Source organism: Mobula hypostoma, chromosome 5, assembly GCF_963921235.1.
Source record: "Mobula hypostoma chromosome 5, sMobHyp1.1, whole genome shotgun sequence".
NCBI classification, from domain to species: Eukaryota; Metazoa; Chordata; class Chondrichthyes; order Myliobatiformes; family Myliobatidae; genus Mobula; species Mobula hypostoma.
In genome coordinates this window covers 189,482,261-189,510,112 of record NC_086101.1, presented here as the reverse complement: position 1 = coordinate 189,510,112, position 27,852 = coordinate 189,482,261, and the positions used below count along the sequence as shown (strand labels likewise).

At 41.2% G+C, this 27,852-nt stretch overlaps 2 protein-coding genes across 7 annotated transcripts in view; one reads left to right on the top strand and one right to left on the bottom strand.

The window, feature by feature from the left end:
• zfyve28 (zinc finger, FYVE domain containing 28) overlaps positions 1 to 16,446 on the bottom strand; it is a 193,076-nt gene extending 176,630 nt beyond the window's left edge. For all 5 annotated transcript variants that reach the window (XM_063049568.1, XM_063049567.1, XM_063049569.1 and 2 more), the window contains exon 1: positions 16,156 to 16,446. In XM_063049568.1, the coding sequence (XP_062905638.1) occupies positions 16,156 to 16,191 (36 nt within the window). In that variant the 5' untranslated portion in view covers positions 16,192 to 16,446. The remainder of the gene's footprint in view (positions 1 to 16,155) is intronic.
• Positions 16,447 to 16,846: 400 nt separating this feature from the next.
• The window catches only part of cfap99 (cilia and flagella associated protein 99), a 108,942-nt gene continuing 97,936 nt past the window's right edge, over positions 16,847 to 27,852 (top strand). The window contains exons 1-2 of one of the 2 annotated variants that reach the window (XM_063047728.1): positions 16,847 to 16,904; positions 26,902 to 27,028. In XM_063047728.1, coding sequence (XP_062903798.1) covers positions 26,918 to 27,028 — 111 coding nt within the window. In that variant the 5' untranslated portion in view covers positions 16,847 to 16,904; positions 26,902 to 26,917. Of the gene's footprint in view, positions 16,905 to 26,768; positions 27,029 to 27,852 lie in introns of those variants that run through there. The other variant, XM_063047729.1, reaches the window with a different exon arrangement.

Genomic DNA, 27,852 nt, shown 5'->3' with positions numbered 1-27,852 from the left:
TCAAGGTGCAATACAGCTTTTTCCTATCTCCACTTTTACTTGAAACATATCAAAAAAAATGTTTGATCATCTTCAGTAAAATGATCTAGGCGAAAAACAAAATATCTGAATTGTTAATTCTGCTCCTCTCTGGCACTGCTTCAACTACTGAGTAATATCAGTTTTTCCTGTTTTTACTTGTGCATTCTTGAATGCAGATATTAAGAGAGAGTTATTCTTATTATTCAAATGCAACTGATTTTAGAATTCTTCAGAGCATCAGCCATGGCTTCAGTAATTTCAATACACGCTCATGGCTGGTATTCTTCCACCACCAAGTCACAAGTAAAACATCAAGAGGCTCAGGAATGTTGATGTACATTTGGATCTTGAAGTACAAGTTCATAGCTCCCTGAAAATTGCAACACTGATAAATAAGGCAGGGAAGAAGACAATCAATATGCTTGCCTTCAAAGGCCAATTCATTGAAAATAAGAGTTGGAACAACACGTTGCAGCTGAACAAACAGTGGTCTGGCTGTATTGAGTAGAACACAGAACAGTACAAAATAGGAACCAATTAAATTAGTGATCAAACAGCCAGCTTAGCTAATCCCTTCTGCCTACATAATGTCCATATCCTTCCATTTTCCTAACATTCCTGTACCTACTTAAACATCTCTTTAAAGTTCCAACCACTCCCACCACTCCTCACATCTCCGTTGAAATTACCCCTGCTCACCTCAAATGCATGTCCTCTGGCATTAGACATTTCCACCCTGGGAAAAAAAAGACACCAGCTCTCTACTCTATCCATGCCTCTCACAATCTTTTCGATCTCCATCAGATCTCCACTCCAGAAAAAACAACCCATGTTTGTGCAACTGTATTGTACACAGCTATATGTACAATGCAGTTCTAGTCACCACACCACAGGAATCATTGGGTAGCATTAGAGAGTGCAGAAGAGATTCATCAGGTTATACCGTGGAATAGAGGGCTGCAGTTACAAGTGAAGCTGGATAGATAGACTGGGTTCTTTCTCACTGGATTGTGGGAGGTGATCTTATTACAGTTAAAAAATTATATCGCAAACACTAGGAAATCTGCAGATGCTGAAAATTCAAGCAACACACACAAAAAATGCTGGTGAACGCAGCAGGCCAGGCAGCACCTACAGGAAGAGGTACAGTCGACATCTCGGCCTGAAACATTGACTGTACCCGTTCCTATAGATGCTGCCTGGCCTGCTGCGTTCACCAAAAAATTATATCCTTGAGTTGGGGAACCCAAAACTAGAGGCCATGGGTTTATGATGTAAGGAGAGAAATTCAGAAGAGATCTGGGGGCAAGGTTTTTCTCCACACTGAGGATGGATGATACAAGGATCAAAAAAAGCTACCAGAGTAAATGAGAGAGATAAATGCAATTACTAGTACTTGGATAGGAAACAAGTTGCAGGACATGGGCTGAATTCAGACAAATAAGCAAGTGCAGATAAATATCACATTGGCATTTGGGTTAAAGAGCTTATTTTTACGATCTAGGATTCTAAAATTAGACCTTAAACAATTATATTGAGCACTAAAAAACTGATTCACCACAGCTGAAGCAATATCAATTCTGAATACTTTGGCAAATATTTGACTTAGATGGCAAAGAAAACATTTATCAGATGAATAGGAACTTGAGACAGTATTATCAATGAAGAGGAACTACATTTGGAGAAGTTGAGGGATTTATCCTGAGAATGAAGAATGAGAAGCAAAGTATAGAAAAATATAGTCATGAAATTTCTGGACAGTGTAAACAAAAGGCAGTTTCCATCAGTAAAAGAGTTGAGGACAAGGAGGACATGGTTTAATATATCAAACAATGAGGGGAAAGAGGCAAAAGAAATCATTTTGACAACAAATGGTTGGGATTAGAAATGCACTGTCTGAAATGTTGTTTCTAAAAAGAGTTGGCCAAGATATCTCATGAAAATTGATTTGCAGGACTACAGGAATACAGTTGGGGAAAATGGAATGAGTGTTTTTGTTCTTTAAAAAAAAACAGAATTCCAAAAGGGCTCCATTGACTGAAAAGACTTCCTTCTCAGTTGAAACAATTGTAAGATTCATCTCGGGATGATGTAATCTTAGAAGAAATTAATTCTGAACTATGTAAGTGAATATTTTTTCTTAAAAATCAGAGCTGGTTTAACACACAGATCTGGGCAACTGATTAGATTTGCCCTGCAGAGCAATGTCAAGTTCATAATCACCATTTTGGGAAGTCTTGAAGCTTAAGTACTTAAATCCTTCAGTGCAAAACCATCCCTCAACTTATAATAATTTTGAATTAATTTGTTTAGATTTTCCAGAGACTCACATAGATGAGTTGACCCAAAAGAACCCCAAAATCCTCACAAACAGGTATAGGCAAGATATACAATTTCTGGCAAGGTGTTTCAACATGATTCATGGAGTTACAATTTAGGATCAGGGTTTTTAACACAAACAACAGTAAATTATTTAAATTCATCTGAAGCAGCTAGATTTTAATTCACAAGAAAATGCTCCAATCTAAAATTTTAGTTCACAACAATGGCTATCATAATATATGGCCATCTAATCTAAAAGCTCATTCCTTTAAAATAATACTCTTGTCTTTCCCTTCCATGCAGTGCCCTGCCTTTGGGAACTCTGCCTTTATTTTTAAACTCTGTATTTCAGAGATGGAGATGGAGTTAGGATGGCACTCAATGGAGACACCTGCACGTTCGTCTACGAAAACAGCTTAATTTCTACCTTTGATGTCTCTTTTTCCTTTTCAGGGTGAATGGGGTTCTGTTGAAGACCATGACCTGGAGTAACACTCAGACTTTGGTTCTTTGTGGTGGTGGGACCCCAGGGGCTCAAGACCGGCCACTTTTCAAAACCCCAAGGACACGGCCTCAAAGACTAGCCTGCCTCTGGGGTTCCCAGGTGTTGCAGCCCTGTGGATGGGCTGACCGTAAGCCAGTGCTGCCGACTGAGGCATCATGGGAGAAAAACGGAACATCGGATTAGTGGGGCCCTCACCCTCTCAAATCAGCAAGTTGTTTTATTACGTCTCCCCTGTGAAAGGGGACACATCTTTTTCCCTTTAAAGGGGAGGGAACCTGAGGCATGTTGAATTGTCAGGTGAACAATTGTTTTTTGTTGTACTGCAGATCATTGTTCTTATTAGGGGTTTTGCAATTGCATGCTTGGTAGGTGGAGGGTGCTGATGCTTTTTTTTGTACAAGTGGTAGGGGTGGGGAAGGATTATTGCTTTGTTGCTGCCTGTGTGCAGGGGGAAGGGGGGCTTTGGGGTTCTAATGTTTTTAATTGTCATTCATTCTTTGGGGCACTCTTCTGTTTTCATGGATGCCTGCGAAGAACAGAAATTTCAGGATGCATATTGCATACATTTATCCAATATAAATGACACTATTTAACACTAGGGAAGGGCAATAAATGCTGGCTTAGCCAGTGACGCCCACATCCCATAAATGAATAAATTATTGAACATATTTCCATGTCACTGCTCACATTTTAAAATTCAACACTGCTCCAAGTAGCTACTTCTTCAGACCGAGTCATGGAAACAAAACCAAAGTAGACAAAGTAGACAGTCAGAAAATATTAGAATTCCTGTTGTTTGCCTTATTTGAGATGTTTTGAACTTGTAAACCTGAATTGAAGATCTGAACTTGCACTCTTAACTACAAGATAGATTCTTAACACGTTTTTAAGAAAAAAAAACTAATTAAATTATGTCAGATTCATCCACAGAAATCCTGATGAAGGATTTCGGCCAAAACATTGACCATTTACTCTTCTCTATAGTTGCTATCTGACCCGCTGAGTTCCTCCAGCATTTTGTGCGTGGTCCTTTGAGCAAAACGGGTTCATTGAATGTACCTACCAATAACTTTAGATAATAAGTCATACACCTTTTATTAATCATGTCAAATTTCTTACTACTAATGCACATAATTAACCTACAGTAAAGTCTTTAACAGTCAAAGCCATTGCAAAGTCATCAGGTCCTTAAGGAATTCTAATTTCTGTTAATTTGTTGTTCAGTTGAGTCCAACTCTTCGTGACCTCACGGACCAGAGGGTCCATAGGATTTTCATGGCAAGATATGGAAGCAGTTTGCCAGGCCTTTCTTCCATGCAGATACCGCTGCTACCCAGGTTGGGACCAGGCTGAGTTTGAACTCAGGACCATCTGCCTTGAACTCCAGTGCAGATGCCGCCACACCACCAGCCAGCCAATTGTTAAAAATACAAAGATTTCAGTGCATTCACACCTGTCTGGGCCTATATGAAATATATTACAGAGTACACAGACCATGAATATTACAACGCAAAAACAGGCTCTTCAGCCCATGATGTTAAGCTAAACTAATCCGTTCTGCCTGCATAATGCCCATATCCTTCCATTCTTTGCCCACTCAATTGCCAGTTAAACACTTAAATCACATCTGCCTCCACTACCACCCTGGCAACACATTCCTGGCACCTACCATGCAAAAGAACTTGCCCTGCATATCTTAAATGCATGAATGCATGCCCTTTAGAATTAGACATCTCAGCTTTCAACTGGGGGGGGGGGGTAGAATTCTAGCTGTGTACGCTACCATTCTACCTACCTCTCTCAGGTCTCTCCTCAGCCTCTCATCCCATCTGTCAATTATTTGCACATATCTGCAACTAACTGATATCCCGTTGTATCTTTTGAAAATCTTCCACACTATACAAAAAGCCACTAATTTTTGTATCACCTGCAAGTCTCTCTCATGTTTTCTACGGACAAGCCAATTCCAAACCTAAATGGCCAAATTACCATGGATCTTACGTATCCCGTGGATCTCACACACAACACCAAGTGTCATTCACCCATCAATGCACCCTTGGTCTAGTTTGTGCAAATGAAAACCACTTCACACCCACACCAGCTTGATTTTAAAATCTAATGTTCAACCAGTATATCCTAAGCTGGCAAGCATCGTTCATCAGATGCTTAGAGGCTTAAGAGCACACCTTACAGTGTTTCGGGTCATAGTATTCCCAAGGCACACAAAGCCCAAGATAAAAACATCTCAGGTATCCAACCTTGGATTTACGTATGTGGTGAAAAACAACAGTAACCAATTCAGTTTAATCTGAATAAAATCACAATTAAGAAGTATAGTTGGAAATAAAAGTTGCCTGGGCATTGGATGTCAGATTTCCAAAGCCGGTGTACAAGAAATAAAGACAAAAAGCAGCAAGAACCAAAACACAAAAAAACAGAAGAGAAACCCCACTAGTACAGAAAGTACAGGGGAGTATTTAGAGGGCAAAGTGGGACCATAAGATATCATTGAGACTGATAAAGGAAATTCCCAAATATTTTCTAAATACATTTAAGGGCAAAAGGATAACCAGGGAAAGAGTAGGGACTGTTAGGGACAGATCTGTATGGTGTCAGAGGATGAAAGCAAGGTCTCAAATTAATACTCATTTGTATTCACAAAGAAGGACATTATAGTTGGGGAATTCAAGGAGGGGCTTAGTCAATAATAATCAAATTCTAGAGTACATCACCTTTAAGTAGGAAAGGGTATTAGATGTCTTCATGGACAAAGGCAAAATCGTCCCCAGAGCCTTCATGTCCCAGGGAGATCCGGACTGACTGATTGCCATCCTCAAAAAGACAACAAAATGTATTGATCCATATGGTGCAAGGAATCAAGTGCTGGGACCCACAGTTATATAAATTAATGATTTGCATATACAAAATTTGCTGCTGTTTATAATGAGGCGGTCTGAAGCAAAAGGATAAGATTAATTAGTTGGCAAGGTGGCAAAACAATAGCAGGCTGGATAGCTGAACATACACAGAAAATTTTTAATCTACAAACCAATTTCAGTGTTCCTCTTAACTTGTTGGGCCTGTTAGGGAATATAAAATAATTCTTAAGCAGGTTGAGAGTTTATAATTTGATATCACATTACTCTTTAAATTAAATTAGACAACCTCTCCTCCTCCACTCTCACCCTGAACACCAGCATGCCTCAAGGCCGTGTGCTAAGGCCTCTTCTGTACTCCCCTTTCACCTATGACTGCATTCCTGTACATGGTTCTAACTCCGTAATCAAGTTCGCAGACGACACCACGGTGGTTGGCCTGATCAGAGGGGATGACGAGACGGCATACAGGGTCGAGGTCCAGCACCTGGCCGTGTGTGTGCCGACATCATCCCGGCCCTTAACACCCAGAAGACCAAGGAGATCATTGTGGACTTCAGGCATGCTAGGAGCCACACTCACGTCCCCATCTACATCAGTGGAGCTGTAGTGGAGCGTGTATCAAGCTTCAAATTCCTTGGTGTCCACATTTCCGAGGATCTCACCTGGTCCCTGAACTCCTCCATCCTGATCAAAAAGGCGCAACAGCGTCTTTATTTCCTGCGGAGCATCAAGAAAGCTCACCTCTGTCCCAGGATACTGACGGACTTTTACTGCTGTACCATTGAGAGCATACTCACCAACTGCATCTCAGTGTGGCATGGCAATTGTCCCATATTAGACTAGGAGGACACTCAGTCCTCGTTTATTGTTGTTTAGAAATGCATGCATTAAAAATTGATACAATGTTCCTCCAGAATGATATCACAAGAAACACAGGACAAACCAAGACTAAAACTGATAAAACCTCAAAATTATAACATATAGTTACAACAGTACAAAGCAATACCGTAATTTGATAAAGAGCAGACCATGGGCACGGTAAAAAAAAAAGTCTCAGGAAAGTCCCGATAGCCTCATCATCTCACACAGACAGCAGAAGGGAGAAACTCCCCCTGCCGTGAACCTCCAAGCGCCGCAAACTTGCCGATGCAGCACCATTGGAAGCACCTGACTGCAGTGGACTCTGAGTCCGTCCGAAAACTTCAAGCCTTCGACCAGCCCTTTGACACAGAGCACCATCCTCTGCCAAGCACTTCGACCCCACTCCAGCCACAGAGCAACAAGCAAAGCCAAGTACCCGGGGCCATCCCCTCCGGAGATTTTGGACCACACAGTATCGGACCGCAAAGCACTCCAGCGTGTGGTGAAAACTGCCCAGCGGATTATCGGCACCCAATTGCCCATCACTGAGAATATCTACCATAAACGCTGCCTGGGCAGGGCGAAAAGCATTATCAAGGATGCATCTCACCCTAATCATGGACTTTTTACTCTCCTCCCATCTGGTAGGCGCTGCAGGAACCTCCGCTCCCGCACCAGCAGGCACAGGAAGAGCTTCTTCCCTGAGGCTGTGACACTGCTGAACCTCACGTCACAGCGTGAAGCAGTACTGCACCCATATTGTACTGTCTCAGCATTCTTATATTTGTGTGCTGTGGCACTTACTTTTTATTAGTAGTTATTTTGTAAATAACACTATTCTTTGCATTTCTGGTCAGATGCTAACTGCATTTCATTGGCTTTGTATCTGTACTCAGCACAATGACAATAAAGTTGAATCTAATCTAATCTTTAATGAAAGATGACAACTGTTAAAAGCCCATTCCTGATACTTTAATAAAAGTTATGTCCAGAAGTCTATACCCACATTGTCTTGCAGCTCAAAAATAACAGTTTAATTGTGAAAGTGTATACAGAGGATTGTAGTTGCACAAGGATCATTTCCTACAAACAGCCCTGTCATTACTGAGAATTGTCCAAACTGACTTTTTTTTTTAAGAAGTCAGAATAGAACAACTTCCCCGCCCCACACCCCCACACCCTGCCCTGGCCAAAATCATAATGTAATCCTGGTAATTGAAAGGTGATGCATTTTTTTAAAAAGCATTGAGGGTAGGACCCTGACATTCACTGCTAATTAAGGAGCATAAGAACCTTGTACAAGTCCAAAATCCTTGAAGGTAGCAGCACAGGTGGCAGAGTGAAATATGCCTTCATTAGCCAGAACACTGTGTAGTTTTAGTCACCACACAGTCAGAAGGATAGGATGGCAGTGGAAAGGATGCAGAGGAGATTGCCTCTGTTGGAGTGTTTTGGTTATAAGGATAGACTAAATGAGCTGAGGTTGTTTCCCTTGGAGAAAAAGAAACCAAGAGAGCAATACAAAATTTAAAGTAGCAAAATTAAGGGAGATAGTTTCAAGTTTCTCAAAATTCAAAGTAAAGTGAATTTATTATAAAAGTCTGCATATGTCACCTTATACTACCCCGAGATTCATTTTGTTGCAGGTAAATATAAAGAAACAAAATATAATCAATAAAAACCACAAACAAAATAGACAAACTTATGTTCAAAAGACAAACTGAAAAACACAAAAAAACAATAATTAATAAACAAATATTGTGAATAAGATGAAGAGTCCTTGAAAGTGAGTCCACAGATTGTGGGAACGGTTCATTGATGAGGTGAGTGAAGTTATCCCCTCTTGTTCAAGAGCAGGCAATGTCTGAGGGCTGAGTGGTTTAAAAAGAGGATTTAACCATTCCCCCCCCCCCAAAGTCTGGTTGAAATGCATCGCCTGAGGTGGTGGTGTAGGCAGTTACATATTTTGGTGTCACAATGTGACACTCCATTCATGATATGAAGGAAGACACTGGATAGAGGATGAACTTGATAAAAACATTTAGGACAAAAGCTCTGTCAAGAGAGTCTCACAGGTCAGGACTGATAATGTGATCATCAAAGTATCACGACATTTGAATCAGCAAGGCACAGAAGGCTACGGGCCAAGTGCTGGTACACTGGATGAGTACAAGTGCATTCTCAATGGTCGTCATGGACATGGTGGACTGACCTCCAGGGCTATGAGAGAAATATGCCAATTTTCTGTCACAAATTCCTCCCAAAGACATGGGTTGATAGATTAATTGGCCAATGTTGATTGACCCTAGTGTGTTAGCAGAGTCAACGGGGAGTTCTTTGGAATACGGAATAAAGAGAAAATTATAAATAATGTGATTGCTCAGCTGACAGAGACGACAGACTGAGTGGCCTCCATCTGTATCATAAAGAAATATTGACCACAAAGTAATAATGGCTTTAAACCAATAAAGTGATTTTTAAAATCATTCTCAATACTTAGAAGGTCCTCAGATGTCATTTATACATATTCTGCCAGACATGTATAGTACTCAAATCCTGTCACCAGGAAACAATGCAGTCATCACCAATGGAAAAAGCCAATGCCTTCTCCAAATTTTCCTTCAGGTAGAATCAACCATTACAAACTCAGAACCGCCTCTGGTTAGCACACTATTTCACTAAACCACTAATAGTTTCATGTTGATCAGCTCCCCACTGTTACTCCACCCAGGCAGTATCCAGACAAACATTGGTCACTGGTCACCTGTGATGACCATCATCCATGATCACCTTGCCCAGTCTATACCTTCCAAATCAATCTGCAATGATTTCACGTAATCATTTGGAAGGAGGGGGTTATTCATCTCTGACTTCAGAAAAAAATCAGACAGTTCTCAGCAATGACTGGACATTTCTAAGGAAATGAATCCTTGCACAACCCACAGAACCCTTGTATTTAGTTTCACAAGCAAATTTGTCAGTCCTGAACCGCGAGACAGTGTGGGTACAGCTGCTGGACACAGCTCTTGTTAAAGTACAGCCTTCTACCAATTGTCCTCCTTCGTATTACTCTTGAATGATTACATGACATCAAACTATCCACTCTAAACAAACTTACAAATTATTTCATACTCCTGAACAGGACTATGAAAAGTTATGAGAATTACAGATGTGTTACTTTCCTGTCACTCAAACTGTTTTGTAGACTAGAAGTTTCCTGTGTGGGCTTAGCTATCCAAACTGACATGCAGAAGCATCAGCTAAAATTGAAGCAGAACACAGGACAAGGACAGACATGCTGAGACCTCCAACTCAGCATTGCTTTAGTGGGGGAAGAGGAAGGAACATCGTGAGGGCCACAGGTGCTCCAGGCAGCCTGTCTGATCAAGCTACCTGTACCTTTGAGGAGAGAAAAACTGCAAGGAAATAATCAAGTCTGTCACTCTCAAATGGTCTGGTTTTGCTCCGTGCCCTAATTGCTCTCACCGCAGAGGTGGTCTCCAGCTAAAATAGTTAGTGTAAATTACTTTACACTGAAAGCACAAAACAAATCGTGAACACACATTATTGAATTATAATCCTGCATATTATTTCATCTTTTTAAATGAAAACTGTTCCTCACTCCTAGTGCACTGGGTTAATAATCAACAAACAAAAATTACTAAATTCTCTGCAGTTTAGGCAGCACCTGTAGAAAGTTCGAAGTAAATTTATTAAAGTACATATATATCACTATATACAACCCCAAGATTCATTTTCTTGCAGGCATACTCAATAAATCCAATAACCACGAAAGAACCAATGAAAGACTGCGCCAACAGGACAGACAACCAGTGCGTCCTGAACAAAAAAAAGAGTAACACAGCTAATATTTCAGGTTGATGAACTTCTAACTGAAATAAGCAAAATGACCAATTGGTGACCAGAATTAATAAATCTGTTCCTCTACACAGATCACCAATCTTCCCAGTTTATTGTGAATAACTCATTCATTAAACCCATGATGCTTCAACATAGGATCCAAGTCTGCTCAGGCTATCACAGTTTGACATAATATTGAATCTGCGCAGTTCAGTAGGCACTAAGACTTGAAAATTTTTTTATATTCCGAATTTGGGATCTTCACAAAATGGGTCATCAGTTTATTGTAATAAAATTACTTTAATCACTTCAAACTTAATAATGACCAAGAACCGTTTTGCAGAATCATTTGTGTCTTGAAACTTATACATTTCAAACATCAATTATGAAAGGAATCCAGAAAAATGAGACCAGTATCAGTGTCCAGACAACTATAGCCTATGTCAATAACTATGCAGATTTCTCAAAAAGAGCCCAATCACGATTACCAATTAGCAGTAGCGCACAGGATTGACATCATGCCAAATCCTATTGTGCATAACAATGTTTTTACAAAGCATTTTCTACCACATCATGTGCTGCAAAGCAGTGTCTCTGGTACTAATACCATCTCTACTATCTACTTAAATTTCACTTCCGGAACATATAATCTTTATAAAATGCTCTGTGCCAGTGGATAATAAATATCCATCACCAGTTCTGTGGTTTGTTGGTTTGTTTGTTTTTTTTTTTTTTTTTTTTTTACGCAGAGTGGTGAGTGTGTGGGATGGACTGCCGGCAACGGTGGTGGAGGTGGATAAAATAGGGTCTTTTAAGAGACTCCTGGAGACTCCACGGAGCTTAGAAAAATAGAGGGCTATGGGTAACCCTAGATAATTTCTAAAGTAAGTACATGTTTGACACAGCATTGTTGGCCAAAGGGCCTATATTGTGCTGTAGATTTTAGACTGGTACAAAGAGAAAAATCAAACAACTAGAGTACAGAGGGAGCTTGGCATTCTTGTACATGAATCACACAAAAGTTAGCAGGTAGGTCCCACAACTCTACATTGGCCTTCCTTGAAATAAGATTGGACTTTAATATCAAGAAATTTTGTATAGGAGATTGGTTCAGCCATACCTGGAATAAGTGCATAGTTTCAGTCCCCTTATTGTACTATTGGAGGGAGTCTACAGCAGATTCTAAAGGCAAATTCTTAAGCCAAGAGGGCTTTTTTTTTAAATCAATAGATGCAAGACAGTTGTGTTTGTATTCCTTGGTGTTCACAAGAATTTGGGAGGGGGTGCAAAAATGGGAGGTGGAAATGATCTTGCTAGCAGGGTAGACATTCACATTTCCTCTCATAGGAGAGTCTATGAAAAAGGGACGTGACAAGGAACCAGTCATTTAAAAATGAGTGAAGAAATTTCTTCTCTCAGAGGGTAATAAATCTCAAACACTGAAATCATTTGCCAAATTTTATCTGCAGTCATAATTCGTATTTCTATCCTACAGGATACTATGATATTTTCTTCCCTTTTACAAACTTTCAATTTTCAGATTATATTTAAATAAACTAATTTGACACCATATCATAAAGGGAAGGGGAATGACCAAAATGTTGGTCAAATAAGATCTTTGTTTTCTGAGTTTATTTCTAAGGTGCAGCCCAAAGGAGTAAAGGTATAGAAAGGGGATATTCTCATTGCTACCACCAAGGAGGATATACAAGATCCTGCTTTCTCTGGCGGACAGAGCGTAGGAGTCTCCCGATGTGGCCTTCTATATATTAGCAAGTACTGCGTCCAGTGCTCCCGATGTAGCCTTCTATATATTGGTGAGTACTGCGTCCGGTGCTCCCGATATGGCCTTCTATATATTGGCGAGGCCCGATGCAGACTGGGAGACTGTTTCACTGAATATCTACACTCTGTTCGTCAGAGAAAGCAGGATCTCCCAGTGGCCACACATTTTAATTCCACGTCCCATTCCATTCTGATATGTCTATCCACGGCCTCCTCTACTGTAAAGATGAAGCCACACTCAGGTTGGAAGAACAACACCTTATATTCCGTCTGGGTAGCCTCCAACCTGATGGCATGAACAAACTTCTGCTAATGCCCCACCTCGTACCCCATCTGTTATTTATTTATATACACACACACACATTCTTTTTCTCTCTCTCCTTTTTCTCCCTGTCCTTCTCATTATACCCCTTGCCCATCCTCTGGGCTTCCCCCCTCCCCCTTTTCTTTCTCCCTAGGCCTCCTGTCCCATGATCCTCTCATATCCCTTTTGCAAATCAACTGTCCAGTTCTTGGCTCCATCCCTTCCCCTCCTGTTTTCTCCTATCATTTCGGATCTCCCCCTCCCCCCTCAAATCTCTTACTAGCTCTTCTTTCAGTTAGTCCTGACAAAGGGTCTCAGCCCGAAACGTCGACTGTACCTCTTCCTAGAGATGCTGCCTGGCCTGCTGCATTCACCAGCAACTTTGATGTGTGTTATTTTAAGAACAGCTTATTCTCCACTGCCAGATTTCTGAACAGACAAGACCACAGTATTTAAGTAGAGTTTTTCATTGCACCTGCCCACACGTTGAATTGAATTGACTTTATTACTTACATCCTTCATATACATGAGTAAAAATCTTTGCGTTACTTCTCTGCCAAAATGTGCAATTATAGTAATTTATAATAAATATTATGTACAACAGGATAGTCAATATAACATAGAAATACAGTTAAGTCAGCATGAATTAAGCAGTCTAATAGCCTGGTGCATCTTATGGTGCATTTGCCCATAAGATCCAAAATATCAATTGTCCATTTCCCTTCACAGGTGCTCCCTGACCTGCAAAATTTATCCAGCATTTTAATGCATTTCTCCAGATTTCCAGTAATTCCATTTTCTTGTCTCTACTGAAAATATCTGAGTTAGTAATCTGCTGAGAATACTGATATTCTTAGAACAGAGCATCAACTGTAGCCTTGTTAAGAAACAATACACTTTTGATTTTCAGGTTTTCTTTCAGTACTTTGTAGGTGAAAATAGGAGGAAGTATGGAAGCAAACATTTTCGTTGCAAAGCCCACAAGGACCAATGACCTACTTTGATAAGCTTTAAACAGGCAGAATTTATTTTTCAAATTAGGGATATAACAAAACTAACTGGCAAAAGAACCAGTTGTGAAGAACAACCAATGGTCTGAAATGTTAATTCTGCTTCTCTTTCCATGCACGAGTATTTCCAGCATTACACTGATTTGTTATGACCTGGAAAAGAGGGCTTGAAAAGAATATACAAGGACCTCCAGCACCCAGGGCATGCCCTTTTCTCACTGTTACCATCAGGTAGGAGGTACAGAAGCCTGAAGGCACACACTCAGCGATTCAGGAACAGCTTCTTCCCCTCTGTCATCTGATTCCTAAATGGACTTTGAAGCTTTGGACACTACTTCACCTTCTTTAAATACAGTATTTATGTTTCTGCACAGTTTTTAATAATCTATTCAATATAGATTCATAATTGATTTACTTGTTTATTTATAATTATGTTTTATCTTTTCTCCCTCTCTGCTTGATTATGTATTGCATTGAACTGCTGCTGCTAAGTTAGCAAATTTCACATCACATGCTGGTGATAATAAACCTGATTCTGAAATCCTACAACTTTTAAATTAGCAGCAGAATGGGAAAAAAAACAATTGAACAGTTAAGGTGGAAGAGAAGGAAACTGAAAGTGATTTAACTTTCCCAAATAAGGGCAGAAATGTTATATAATTCAACAAACCTGAATGCCTATAGCTTGTGTCCAAACGTTTGCATTATAGCACTAACTCCAAAAATTAATTTTAAAGTGTTTCAGGACAACTGTAGAAAAAGACAAGATGTTGTTAACAGTATAAGTAAAATGAAGTGGTAGAGGTTCCAAAGCTATCTATTGCCCTTCAGCAATTCACCAATGACCATTTATGACTTCAGATCTTACTTCGACTATAATGGGTCAATGCAGGCAAGCTGGACCACATCTTCCCATTTAATACAGCAGTAAATAAGAATCAAATCCAACCACAAACCTTGCTCTACAATGCAGTCTTCACTGTAACAATGCTGACACATCCACAGTCCATTAACCAAGTACAAGAGCTTTCGATAAATCATCCTTGAAACACTGAACCCAAGGAATGGAAATGAACTGTAATTGTTTACTATTTACTTCAGCTGCTATAAATTCAGTAGTTGTAACTGTTAAGTAAATTAAAACTGAGAAGTAAAAACTTGGGTGAAGCTGTATTCCCCTCCAACGCACATAGAAATACCTATTCCACACTTCTGTACATTCTCACATCAGTTTCCCACAATTCACTCAACACTTTAGTTGATACATATAAAACATCACAAAAAGAAAACAAGAAACAGGAAAGATTCTAAAAGATTGAAACACCCACAAAAAATACTCCGCAAAATTGACAACTGTTATTACAGATTTAGGTTAGACATTACAGTGAACATGAAAATTCCAGGTTTGTGTCCCTGAATGTTTACTTGCTCCAATACGTGCGGTATGTGCCTTGCCCGTGTATGACTGTGTTTTGCACCTTGAGCAGGAGTAATGCTATTTCGTTTAGCTGTATCCATGGGAATTCATGAAGAGCTGAATGATAATTAAACTTGAACTTGACCTTAAGCATCTTTGTGCATGAATAGCAAAGGTCTATACAAAGAACATGAGTTAATTGAGGTCCCGCTACAATTCAAAGCTGATCAACCAGATAAACAAGTTAATGCTTTTTCCTCTAATCAATAACAAATCTATATCTTTAATATACTTTTTCTTTTGCTCAGTGTTGTAACTGAAAGCTAGATTGCATAGAAGAGAGTTCCAGTCAATTGTCAAGATATGCATTTGAAATAAATATTCCCATATAGTGCATAAAGAAGAAAGCTGCACAAATAGGCCAGTAACGAAATTATGCAGGCATCTAGAGAGGCAGTAATTGCCAACAAGATATTGCAATCATCATGACATCCGAATATTCAAAAGTGATGAAAATAATAAGATATTTACGTATCAAAACACTTTTCAAGTGCGTTTAGTTTTTATTATGTAGATATCCACAACAAACCAAACAGTCTGATAAGTGACATTGAATCCGTTTTAATCCTGTCGGGCTCACAAACTGCAGACTGTACGTAGTTTGCTCACTTAAAGAAATCTCAAGTTAACAACATGCTAACCAATAAACCGTACTCTGGCAGCGATTTCGGTAACAGAAAAACCAGACACAACGCAAACGCCACATAGACATCAACCAAATTAGTTTCCCTGCAAAACTCATTTGGTCATTTCATCCGACGTCAGTTAAAAGTTGCGGTAGATTGTGCTTTAACTCTGAGCACGCAATAGGAGAGTTTGTCCAGCTTTCATACGCCGTAATTCGCAATCATACTGCGCTGCTCTAATGATCTCGTTATCCATTCACAATCCCAGCACTTTAAAACAAAATCTGGGCGGGACCCAAAAGAATTTAAACAAACACCACGCAATTACATTTTTTTTGGTTGGGCGTGGGTAAAGGACGCTCGTTTGCACTTGCTTCTTGCGCTGGCTCCAATCTAAAATAAAATAACAGATGCAAAGTGGTGACGGACCGGCAACACGTGCATTTCGGTGCACGGGAGGTTCCGTGCGTGGGGAGCGGACACACGCATCGGGGCTCAGCTCACCTTGGGCTTGTAGAGCCACTTGCGGAACCGGTTCATGTTGGCGGCGGGTGCCGGCTGCCGGCTGTCGCGAGCGGCGCTCCTGCCCGGGCTCGCGCGCCGCCGGGTGGACGGGGCAAGGAGGGGGGCCGCTGTCAACACTTCAGCTCCCCGGCCGCTATCTCCCGACCCCGGCTCTCACGCTGACATCGAACCACCTCTTCCTCACGCCCTCCCCGGCGATGTCACCGCCAGCGCCGGCTCCAAGCTGACATGACAACACCATCCCACACTGCACCACAGTCAACCCCTCAGCATAACACCGGACATGACGAGCTGTTACGCCTCCTGCCGCCGATGATAGACGTCCATCGTAGCCAATCAGCCGCAGAACCGTTCAAAAACTCCGTACTGTTTGGTAACGCTTTTCAAATTGATAAAGGCATGGAACTGTAGGATCTTACAATGTTTTACTATCTATACCTTTGGGTAATTCATGTTTATTCGCGCCCTTGATCGATTTTTATTTGCGTTCACGAGTTAACTCCGTTGCCTAGAGACGGCCAAACATGTAGTGCGGGTGACGCGACGCGCCTTGCAGTGACGGATAGGGATTTGTAGTTATTCCATTCGAAGCCGTCGTCCATTTGAAGGTAATTGTGCATTTATATGGACTACAATTCGAAGGATGCACCGTGATCCGCGACAGCCGCAGATCCTCGTTCTGTGAGATACTGAAAACCGACCTGCCGATTCAGCTGCGGAGTGAATGGGTTTGTCTTTTAAAATTTAAAATAGTTGAGGAATTGAGATAAAGGATTTTACCACAATTAGATGTTCGCTATTTTCATTTTGACGGAGTGATTTGTGGTTGTGGTGAGGGGTTAGTGGTCAGTTGAGTTCGTGGGAATGAGTGACTGGTTGAGGTTTTTAATAGTTTGACCTTAGATGTCGCACTTGGATTACTTTAGGCTTACGATGGACACGGTTGGAATTATAATGGTTTGGATTAAAATAATTTCTTCAGGTGCTAAAGTTTAGGACTATCATTTTGGGGCGATAGTGGCTCATGGCTTCGCTTGTCAGCTTTACTATGCATTTAGGGTATGTAGGTGCTTAGCAGCATCACTGTTTGGGATATTCACTAGTGAAAGTTACCTTTAGGTTCACATACAGTAGCTAGGTTTGGAAATTTAAAAAAAACTGGAGGTGCTGCATATCCAAAATAGAAATAGAAAGTCCTGGAAACACACATCAAAGTTGCTGGTGAGCGCAGCAGGCCAGGCAGCATCTCTAGGAAGAGGTACAGTCGACGTTTGGGGCCGCGACCCTTCGTCAGGACTAACTGAAAGAAGAGCTAGTAAGAGATTTGAAAGGGGGAGGGGGAGATCCAAAATGATAGGAGAAGACATGAGGGGAAGGGATGGAGCCAAAAGCTGGACAGGTGATTGGCAAAAGGGATATGAGAGGACAGGAGGCCCAGGGAGAAGGAAAAGGGTGAGGGGGGGAAACCCAGTTGATGGGCAAGGGGTATAGTCAGAGGGACAGAGGGAGAAAAAGGAGAGAGAGAGAAAGAATGTGTGTATATAAATAAATAACGGATGGGGTACGAGGGGAAGGTGGGGCATTAGCGGAAGTTAGAGAAGTCAGTGTTCATGCCATCAGGTTGGAGGCTACCCAGACGGAATGTAACCTGAGTGTGGCTTCATCTTTACAGTAGAGGAGGCCGTGGATAGACATATCAGAATGGGAATGGGATGTGGAATTAAAATGTGTGGCCACTGGGAGATCCTGCTTTCTCTGGCCTGAAACGTCGACTGTATCTCTTCCTAGAGATGCTGCCTGGCCTGCTGTGTTCACTGGGAACTTTGACGTGTGTTGCTTGAATTTCCAGCATCTGCAGAATTCCTCGTGTTTAAGTCCTGGAAACGCTCCTCAGGACAGGAAGCATCTTAGGAAAGAGAAGCAGATAACATTCTCACCATAAAGTAATTAAATATTACAGGTCAAAGAACCTTCATTAAGGGAAACACAAGAGACTGCACATGCTGGAATCATTCATCAGACTGATTAACTCGTGCTGATTTGAGTGTACTCTATGTTACATTGACTGCTCTATTTATTATAAATAGAACAAATTACTATGATTGCACATTGCACATTTAGATGGAGACATAATGTAAAGATTTTTACTCCTCGTGTGGGAAGGATGTAAGAAATAAAGTCAATTCAATTCAATCTGAAGCAACGCAAAATCACTCCTGTCCTGGCAGTTCTGAATTGGCTTCCTTGTATCTTTTAGAATTGATTTTAAAGTTCTCTTACTTGTTCTTAAAGTTCTCAATGGTCTGGCACCCGAGTACATCACAGAATCACTTTTGTTTTATAATCCTGCTGGAGCTCTCAGGTCTTAGATAGATAGATAATTTATTGCTTCCAATGGAAATTCGTGTCTCAGTAGCATTACAAGTATGCAGATATATAAATATTTGAAAATAAGAAAGAAATAATAAAAAAAGTTACCTTAAAAATAAGATGTTCAAGATTTCCAAGTTCACGCTGATAAGATGGTGGTACAAGATATTATACAGTAATGGGCATCCATTCACACCATCTAGATAAGAAGTGATGGTGTCCGTGATAGCAGCATGTGGTAAACAGAGGTTAATAACAGTCGAGTAGGAAGGGGTCATGACTTCCCCAGCTATAGGACGACTCATTATAGAGCCTAATGGCCGAGGGTAAGAATACGCTTTGGAGCAGTACAGTTGTTTTACTGAAAGTGCTCCTGTCTTCAGCCAAAGCGGCATGAAATATTGTCTCGAACTGCCAGGACTTTCTGTGGGGTCCTTTGTTCTACCCCAGCCTCCAGTGTGTCCAGTTTGACTCCTATAAAAGAGCCAGCCTTTCACATAGCCATAGTCATACCTTATTGATCCCGAGGGAAATTAGTTTTCGTTACAGTTGCAGCAACCAACTTCTAATCAGCTTATTGAGCCTGTTGGCATCACCCATGTTGATGCCATTGCCCCAGCACACCACCAGATAGAAGGTTGTACTGGCGACTACAGACTGGTAGAACATGTGAGGGAGAGGCCTGCATACCCCAAAGGACCTCAGTCTCCTCAGGAAGTAGCGGTGACTCTGGCCCTTCTTGTACGCAGCCTCTGCGTTGGTGCTCCACTCAAGCCTGTCATCCAGGTGCAGCCCCAGGAACTTGTAGGCCCTCATCATATCCACGTCCTCGCCATCAGTAGTGACAGGGAGCAATGCAGGTTTGGCCTTCCTAAAGTCCATCACTGTCTCGTTTGTCTCACCAATGTTAGAATGCAGATGATTCAGCTTGCAGCATTCCACAAAGTCCTCCACCTGATGGTCTCTTAAAATAAACAATTTCCTTCAAAAGATAATAGGCAGGTCAGCTTTTTTGAACTAAGCTCCGAAACTGTGGAACTCAATACCTAAAACTATAAGGGATGCAGACTCAGTTGACACTTTTAAACACCAGCTCAAAACCTGTTTATTTAACCTTGCTTTTAACTAACATCTTTTTGTCTTTTATTTTCTTGTTTGCACTTTATCCCTTTGTAAAGCACCTTGAACTACATCACCTGTTCACCTGTGTCATAAAAGATTTATAAATAAGTTAATAATAATATTATTAACAGTTCTTATCTGGTAATTAAGTTACAAGGTCCTCAATCAAAAAATCTCCCCATTTGTGTGTTTAAATTGAGACAATGTGGGCAACTGGTTCAGGAAAACAAATGTAAATATAAGCGTTTTCTTGCTGACAGGTAAAGCAACGTCTGCACTTTTTATGGATTGGGCTGCCAGGGTTGATGGAGGAGCAGATACAATAGTGGCATTTAGGCCGTGGAGGGCTTTATACTAGATCATGTGCAGGCAAATAGACTGGTTTGCACAGACATTGTGTCTGAAGGGCCTGTTCCTGTGCTGTATAAATGCCAATATACTATTTGCCTCCTGGACTGCTTGCTGCAGGAGAGTCAGAGATATGAAGTTAAACAAGAACACAAAATAAAGAGTAGGGGCATGATACCTCCTCCTTCAAGACTGCCCGCCAATCTTTATGATCTATGCACATCTACACTCGCATCATTCTACAGATGCGCAGTAAAGAGCATCCCACAAGACAAATCATTGCACGGTACAGACACTGCACTGCCGAGGACACGAAGACTCTACAACGGGTGGTGAAAACAGCCCAACACATCACCAGTGCCAGCCTGCCCGCTATCACGGACATGTATGCAGAAAGTGCCAGAAAAGGGCAAGTAACGTCATGAAGGATCCCACCCACCCACCCTGAACATAAACTGTCCCACTCCCATCAGGGAGGAGGCTATGACATAGCATCCGTGTCAGGACAACCAAACTCAAAAGCAGTTACTTTCCCCAAGAAGTAAGGCTGATCAACTCCTCCACGTGCCCAACTACACTACTTTATCATTTCCTCTCCGTCACCTGATGTACAGACACTCCTATGCCGAGTGTTACTTTATGGACTTGCAGTATATAAGCTATCTTATGTATTTATATTCAGTATGTTTTGTATTTTTTGTGGGTTTTTTTGTGCTGTAACAAAACCAGAGTAACAATTATCTAATTCTCCTTTACACGTGTCCTGGGACTGATGTTAAACAATCCTCATTCTTGAATCATGGGTCTCACCCAGACTCAGCCTGAGCTGACTAGTGTAATTGATTGATTCAGAAGTGAGAGGAAGGTGGGTTATTTTGAAAGTTCTGAAACATTCTTATGTGATTAATTAAAGTTAATCTCGATAACAATCACAAAGTTGTTTGTTGTGCATATGAGAGACCGCATTGGCAGGATGGTGAACTGCTATGTCTGCCAAAGCCTCTCACTTCAAGAACCTATAATCTTTTCAATAAATTAAGCAAAAAAAATTGAGAAAACCACAATCGCAAGAACAGCTGCAACTGCAGAGTTCAGCAACTTTTCAATCATCAGTGCTTGGACAAGTACTCTTCAAAAGGCCAGCCTCCAAGTGGAAGGATGTCCCTTTAGAACAGAGATGAGGAGGAATTTCTTCTGCCAGAGGTTGGTGAATATGTGGAATTCATTGCCACAGACGGCTGTAGAGGCCAAGTCGTTGGGTATATTAGAGTGGAGGTTGATAGCTTCTTGGTTAGTCAGGTTACGGAGAAAAGGCAGGGGAATGTGATTGAGAGGGATAATAAATCAGCCATGATGGATGGCAGAGCAGATTTGGGGCCGATTGGCCTAATTCTGCTCCTATGTCTTATAGTCTTATGGCCTTATACAGTGAAATCTGTCATTTATGTCAAAGACCAACACAGTCCAAGATGTGCTGGATACAGCCTGCATGTGTCGCCACGCTTCCAACAGAAATATGGCATGGCCACAACCCGTACATCTTTTGAAATGAGGGAGGACAGCTACGCAGTCGCTGCAAGAACGTACAGACTGCAGCAGGATCTGAACCCCGATGGATTTTGCATCTGGCACTGTAAAGTGCTGCACTAACCACTGTGCTGCCTCCTATAACAGCATGTAAAATGCTCTGGTGTAGATAGTCTGAACTCATGGTTTGAAGTGCTGATCCAGAGACTTAAGCACATAATTCAAGTTTAATTGCTTTGTGCCACACTCAGATCTGCTGATTTCAGAATAAAACCTGAAATTGAGGCACTATCTCTTTCCACAGAGGAGCATAAAACATCACAGGGTGCTATCTGAAGAAGAGATAGTGAATTCCTCCCAGGGTGCTTGGCTTTTACTAATCTCTGCAAGAGATATAAAAATATGATGGAGCAGATAAGACAAGCTCTTTGGCTCAGTTTGTTCATGCAATACAAGTTGCCTATCTGAGCTGGTCCTATTTGCCTTTGTTTGGCCCATTTCATGGAGTAATACAGAATGAAAACAGGTCCTTTCCTCCAAGAGGACCTCAACCTTGTCATTGGGTTCAGAGGCCTGTGTGCCTCAATGACCCAGAGAGCTATGTTGGCTGGAGTCAGGGCTTTATGCTTTGGCTCTTGGTAGGGTCACTCATGCCAAACGGGTCCAAGGGTAGAGGCCAGTCAAAGACTAGTCCACCAGTCATTCCAGGTTCAGGGGATCAGCTTAGGGATAATAGCCTTGACTGGTCAATTAAAATTCCTATGGAAACAGCAATGAAATATCCTTCTGCATCTGTGTGCGATGGTATGGTGCCAAACCCTTTGGGGCAGACATGAGGACCTTGAACCACACCTGGGACACAATAACGAAGGTGGCCAAGGACAGACAAGAGATGAAGAACCTTCATTGCTGCTCTAAATGCCACTGGTGTAGTCGGTACTCAGTAAGAAACAGGCCCTTCAGCCCAACTGGTCCATGCCAACCACGGCATCCTCCCTGCTCGTCTAATACAGCCCATAAGCCTCCAAGCCTTTCCCCTCCATATGCCCATCCAATTACCTACTAAATGTTGTAATATGCCTCATCCACTTATACTGGCAACTCACTATTCTCTTTGTAAAGAAATTTCCACTCGGGGCCCTTCAATTTCACTCCTCTCGTATCTCTAGTTTTGGACTCCTCCGCCATGGGGGAGAGGGTATGACTATCCACCTGATTCATACCCCTCATGATATCTAAACCATTCCTATTGATGTAACTGTCCAAATGCCTTTTAAACATTGTCATTGTAGCCACCTCCACCACTTATTCTGGCTGCTCATTCCACACACGGTACCCTCTATGTGGGAAAAGTTGCTTCTCTAAACCTTTCCTCTCTCACTCTGAACCTACCTTAGGACCCCCGTACCCGAAGGAAAAGAGTGTTCCCCTCATGATTTTATAAACCTTTGTAAAATTATTCCCACCTTCTATGCTCCAGGAAAAAGAATAGCTCAAGTCTTTCCTCTCAACCCAAAAGCTCCAAAGTTCAAAGTAAATTTATTATCAAAGTCACCATATGTTCTTGCAGGAATTCAGAGTAAATACAAGTAAACAAAAAATAAATAAGCGATAAATATCAAGAAAATGAGATGAAGGGTTCTTGAAAGTGAGTCCATAAGTTGTGGGAACAGTTCAGTGTTGAGGTGAGTGAAGTTGTCCCCTCTGTTCAGGAGCCTGATGATGTTCCAGTTCTGCTCACATCCTCGTCAATATTTTTTGCACCCTTTGCAGTTTAGTGACATCCTTCCAAAGGCAGGGTGACCAGAACTATACTGTGTGCAGTACTCCAGCTGTGGCTTTACCAATATCTTGTACAGTTGTAACCAGATGTACAACACTGTTCTCAATATCCTGACTGTGGAAGGCAAGTGCCTCCATCACCTTGTCAATCTGTGTCACCACTTTCATGTCATCATGTACCTGCATCCCAGAACTCCATGTTCCGTGGCACTCCACGGAACCCCAGTGTGGAAGTGCAGCCCGATTTGTCTTACCAAAATGCAACACCTCGCGTTTATCTGGCTAAAACAGTATCTGCCATTCCTTGAACCACTAGCCCAGATATTAAGATCCCTTTGTAATTCAAAACCCTGTCGTACTATCTCAAAATACTTGTGCTTCATTACTGTTTCTGCAAGCTTGTTCTATGGAAATAACACAGTGACTCTCAGTGCCCTGAGGTTGTGAAAGGTGCGACAAAAACAACTTGTTTAAATTTGATTACTCTGAAGTTTTTGCTTTCAGGTTATTGTTGTCATATGTACCGAGACACGGTGAAAATCTTGTCTTGCTCACTATTTATACAGATCAAGTCATTACACGGTGTATTGAGCTAAAATAAGGTAAAACAATAACAATTCAGAACGGAGTGTAAAAGCTACTGAAAAGGTGCACGGCAGGTAAATGATGAAGTGCAAGACCATAATGAGGTAGATTCTGAGGCCGCAAGTCTGATTACAGGGATTGAGCTTGTTTTCAGGCTTTTGTATCCTCTGCCTGAAAGGAGAAGGAAGAAGAGAAGATGTCAAAACTAGAGGAATAATAATCTTCAAAATTTCCCTCATTTCTCTGCTTTTAAGAGTCTTAATGCTGTGCGTACATCTCAGAAATCTCACATTGTGTTGCTGCTGTGTTCCGAAAGGAGACAAACAGTACAGCGGCTGTGCATTTCTGAAAACAGTTCAGTATAATGCAGGGATTATGTATCTTTCTGTAAAGAACTGATATGGAACGTATTGGCTGTCTTGATCCAGCATCTTATGTGTCCCAGCATAAACCAAGCACCAAACAATCTGCAGAGAGAACTTAGTGGCTTGAGCAACATCTGTGAGAGGAAAGCAATTGTTGACCTTTCAGGTTGGAATACTGCCCAATAGTTCATAAGCGGAATGAGTTACTTGAACAGGTCAGTACGGATGCTTTTTAATCCAATCTCCCAGAGAGTACTTGATGTACAGGGCACGTTGCCTTTACTCTCATTCTCATCTAGATTTTCCGTGGGAAGTTTGTTATCTATTTAATTTGCATTCATTTTACCCACATTAAGTATGTGTGCATCATTTCCATTTGCAATGAACGTGTCTGAAATCATGAGGGTTTCAACAATAAACAGGGAGAAACCGATTCCCAAGGTCGGTGACTAGAGGACAGAGATTTAATATAATTGCCAAAAGGGTAGGAGGTGTTCTGAATTAATAAGATAGCGAAAACAGATTTAGTAATGCCTTTTCAAAGTGGATTAGTTAAATACATGGAGGTCAAAATTTATGGGGCTTTTGGGAAAAAGGCACAAGAAAATGTGACTAACTGGAAACATTTTCCCAAGAGTCAATACGTGAAGAGCAGAACAAAAGGCCTGCACGATTCAATGATTGAACAGAGTTCGTTAGGAGCATCATGACTTTTGAATGCCAGCTCGTTCATGGTTCAAAGGATCGTGTATACAAGCTGCATTCTAAAAAAGTGTCTAATTTGTTGTCAAGTATATACATGTTTGAGGCTGTTTCCATGTCGAAGCTGCTATCCCTTGGATAAAGGTGCATGGCCTGATGATACCACTCAGGGCAGGGAAAGTTCTTTAGTGTTTCAAAGAAAACAAAAACCATGAACTGATACAGATCTTAGGAGAACTGAGCTGAAGAAATGATTTTGTAATGTTGAGTAAAAGGCAGCCAGTTTGCACACAGCAAATTCCCACAAACAGCACTGAGTTCATGATCGGATCTATTTAATTGATGCTGGTTGAGTGATTAATATAGGCTAATGGATAAGGGTTTGCAATACACCAGTGTCTTGAGCTCGTTTAAATTGAGTTTCTGAAGTAAGTATACAGACATCCCACCTCTCCCGGAAGTTCCGGGAGTCCCCCGCATATTAATAGTAGCTCCCTGATGTCCGCAAATTATATACAATTTCCCGGAAATCTATTTTTTTGAGAGCGAGCAAGAGAGAGCGTGAGAGAGAGCGAGCGCGAGAGAGACCACGAGAGCGAGAGAGAGAGAGCATGAGAGAGAGAGTGCGAGAGTGCCCACAAGAGAGAGAGAGCAAGCGCGAGAGAGACCACGAGAGTGCACGAGAGAGAGAGGGAGAGAGAGCGAGCGCAAGAGCAACCACGAAAAAGAGCGAGCGCACGCCATGGCAGAGTGTTCCAAAAAAAGAAAGTATAAAATGTACATCACCCCAGACTACTCTTGGTCAATGTCTCCCATCCACTACATAATGTATTGGGTGGGCACAGGAGTACATTCAGCCAGAGACTCATTCCACCGAGATGCAGCACAGAGCATCATAGGAAGTCATTCCTGCCTGTGGCCATCAAACTTTACAACTCCTCCCTTGGAGGGTCAGACATCCTGAGCCAATAGGCTGGTCCTGGACTTTTTTCATAATTTACTGGCATAATTTACATATTACTATTTAACTATTTATGGTTTTATTACTATTTATTATTTATGGAGCAACTGTAACAAAAACCAATTTCCCCCGGGATCAATAGAGTATGACTATGACTAAAGTGTACCCCTGCCTAATAGGGGTCAAAAATAATGACAGTGTTGCTCGCTGCACTGTTTGCAACAGTGACTTTTCTATTGTCCATGGTGGGTTAAGACTGTAAAAGACAAGTTGAGGTGAGTATAACAGGTGTCATGCATTCATTAGCATAGCTAATGTTATTTAAACTAGCTGGCTAGCTGCTAAGGAGCTACTCTATTGCAGACACCCCACCTCCCCTGGAAGTTCCGGGAGTCTCCTGCAAATTGATGGTGCTACCTCCCTGAAATGAGTTTTTGCAGGGTGAGATGTCTGAGTATATCACCGAGGCCAACATTACTGGCATTATAAAAAGCAGATTAACTGGTAATTGCTGATGTGTATTTAATTGTAAAACATATGAAGGAGTTTTCAAGTTCAAGTTTAATTGTCATTCAACCATACACATGTATACAGCTGAATGAAACATTGTTGTTCTGGGGCCAAAGTGCAAAGCACAGTACAGTACATACAGGCATACACACAGCATAAGGCACAGAAAGTAACGAAAGCACATAGCATCACAAAACTAATACAGTAGCATGTTCCTGAGTGGGATTGCCCGAAAATTGATGGTGCATGCGATGTTGTCCTGGAGCCATGTTTCTGCCAGAATAAGCACACAAGCTTTCATGATTTAAATTCACAGGTTGCAGATGAGTTTCTAAAATATTTCACAAGACTCTACCTTAGAACATTTATTCTGGGCTTGGTTGTTATTTGATCTTGCTGTACTGTCTTCAAAAGTTCTCCTGTTCATGCATATTTACCTCTTTCACCGAATAGGTGCTTTCTGCTGAAGATGTCAAGTTACTCGCGGCTTCTGGCTGATATTGTACGGTTACTGGACAAGTTTGATCCTCAAAATAATGACCCTGATCACTTTGTACGTGAAGCAGCGAACAGCTATAAGGTGAGGGAAATGTTCACATTGAATTAATCACCACAGGAATCAGCGGGGTATGTTTAATAAGCTAAAAATACTCTGCAGGCCTTTAATCAAATATTATACTGGGACGTTATCGGATTTCTTCTTCAATTAAATTTAATAGATTTCTTCTTCAATTAAACTCGAATCAAGGGATAATACAGGCCCAGCAGTTTCACTTTTGCTAATTTATTTTGCAATACTTTGTTTTTATTCTGAAAAAAAACTACAGCTGGTGTGATGATCCATATTTCAAAAATCAAATGAGGATGTCAAACAGAGTTGAATGAAAATCTCAAAAAGATTGAGGAATGCCATGTAGTCTATTTAAGATCAAATAATTACAGATGGTAGAAACCTGAGATAAAAACAGAAATTGCTGGAAGCTCAACAGGTCAGGCAGCATCTGTGTAGAGAGAAATAGTTAAAAGTGCAGGTTCAGGATTTTTCTTTCTCAGACTTTAAATGATTAACTCCATTTCTGTTTACGCTGATGCCATCTGATATGATGAGTGTTTCCAGCATCTGCTGTATTAATTTCAAATTTTCAGCGTGTGGAGTTTTTCCTTTATTTTCACCTTCAGATGTAAGAACTGATTAAAGGTTGAACTGGAACGTGAGCTTCAGTCATTTATTGTGAATATATCAAATGAGCAGCATCTGTGGAGACAGCTACTATTGTAACTTTCCTGTAATATCATGTGCTCCTATCTTACTTAGCAGCTAATGTGTTGCACCTTATCAAAGGCCTTTTGAAAACCCAAGTAAACAATATCCACTGGCACTCTTTGCCTTTCCTGCTTGATATT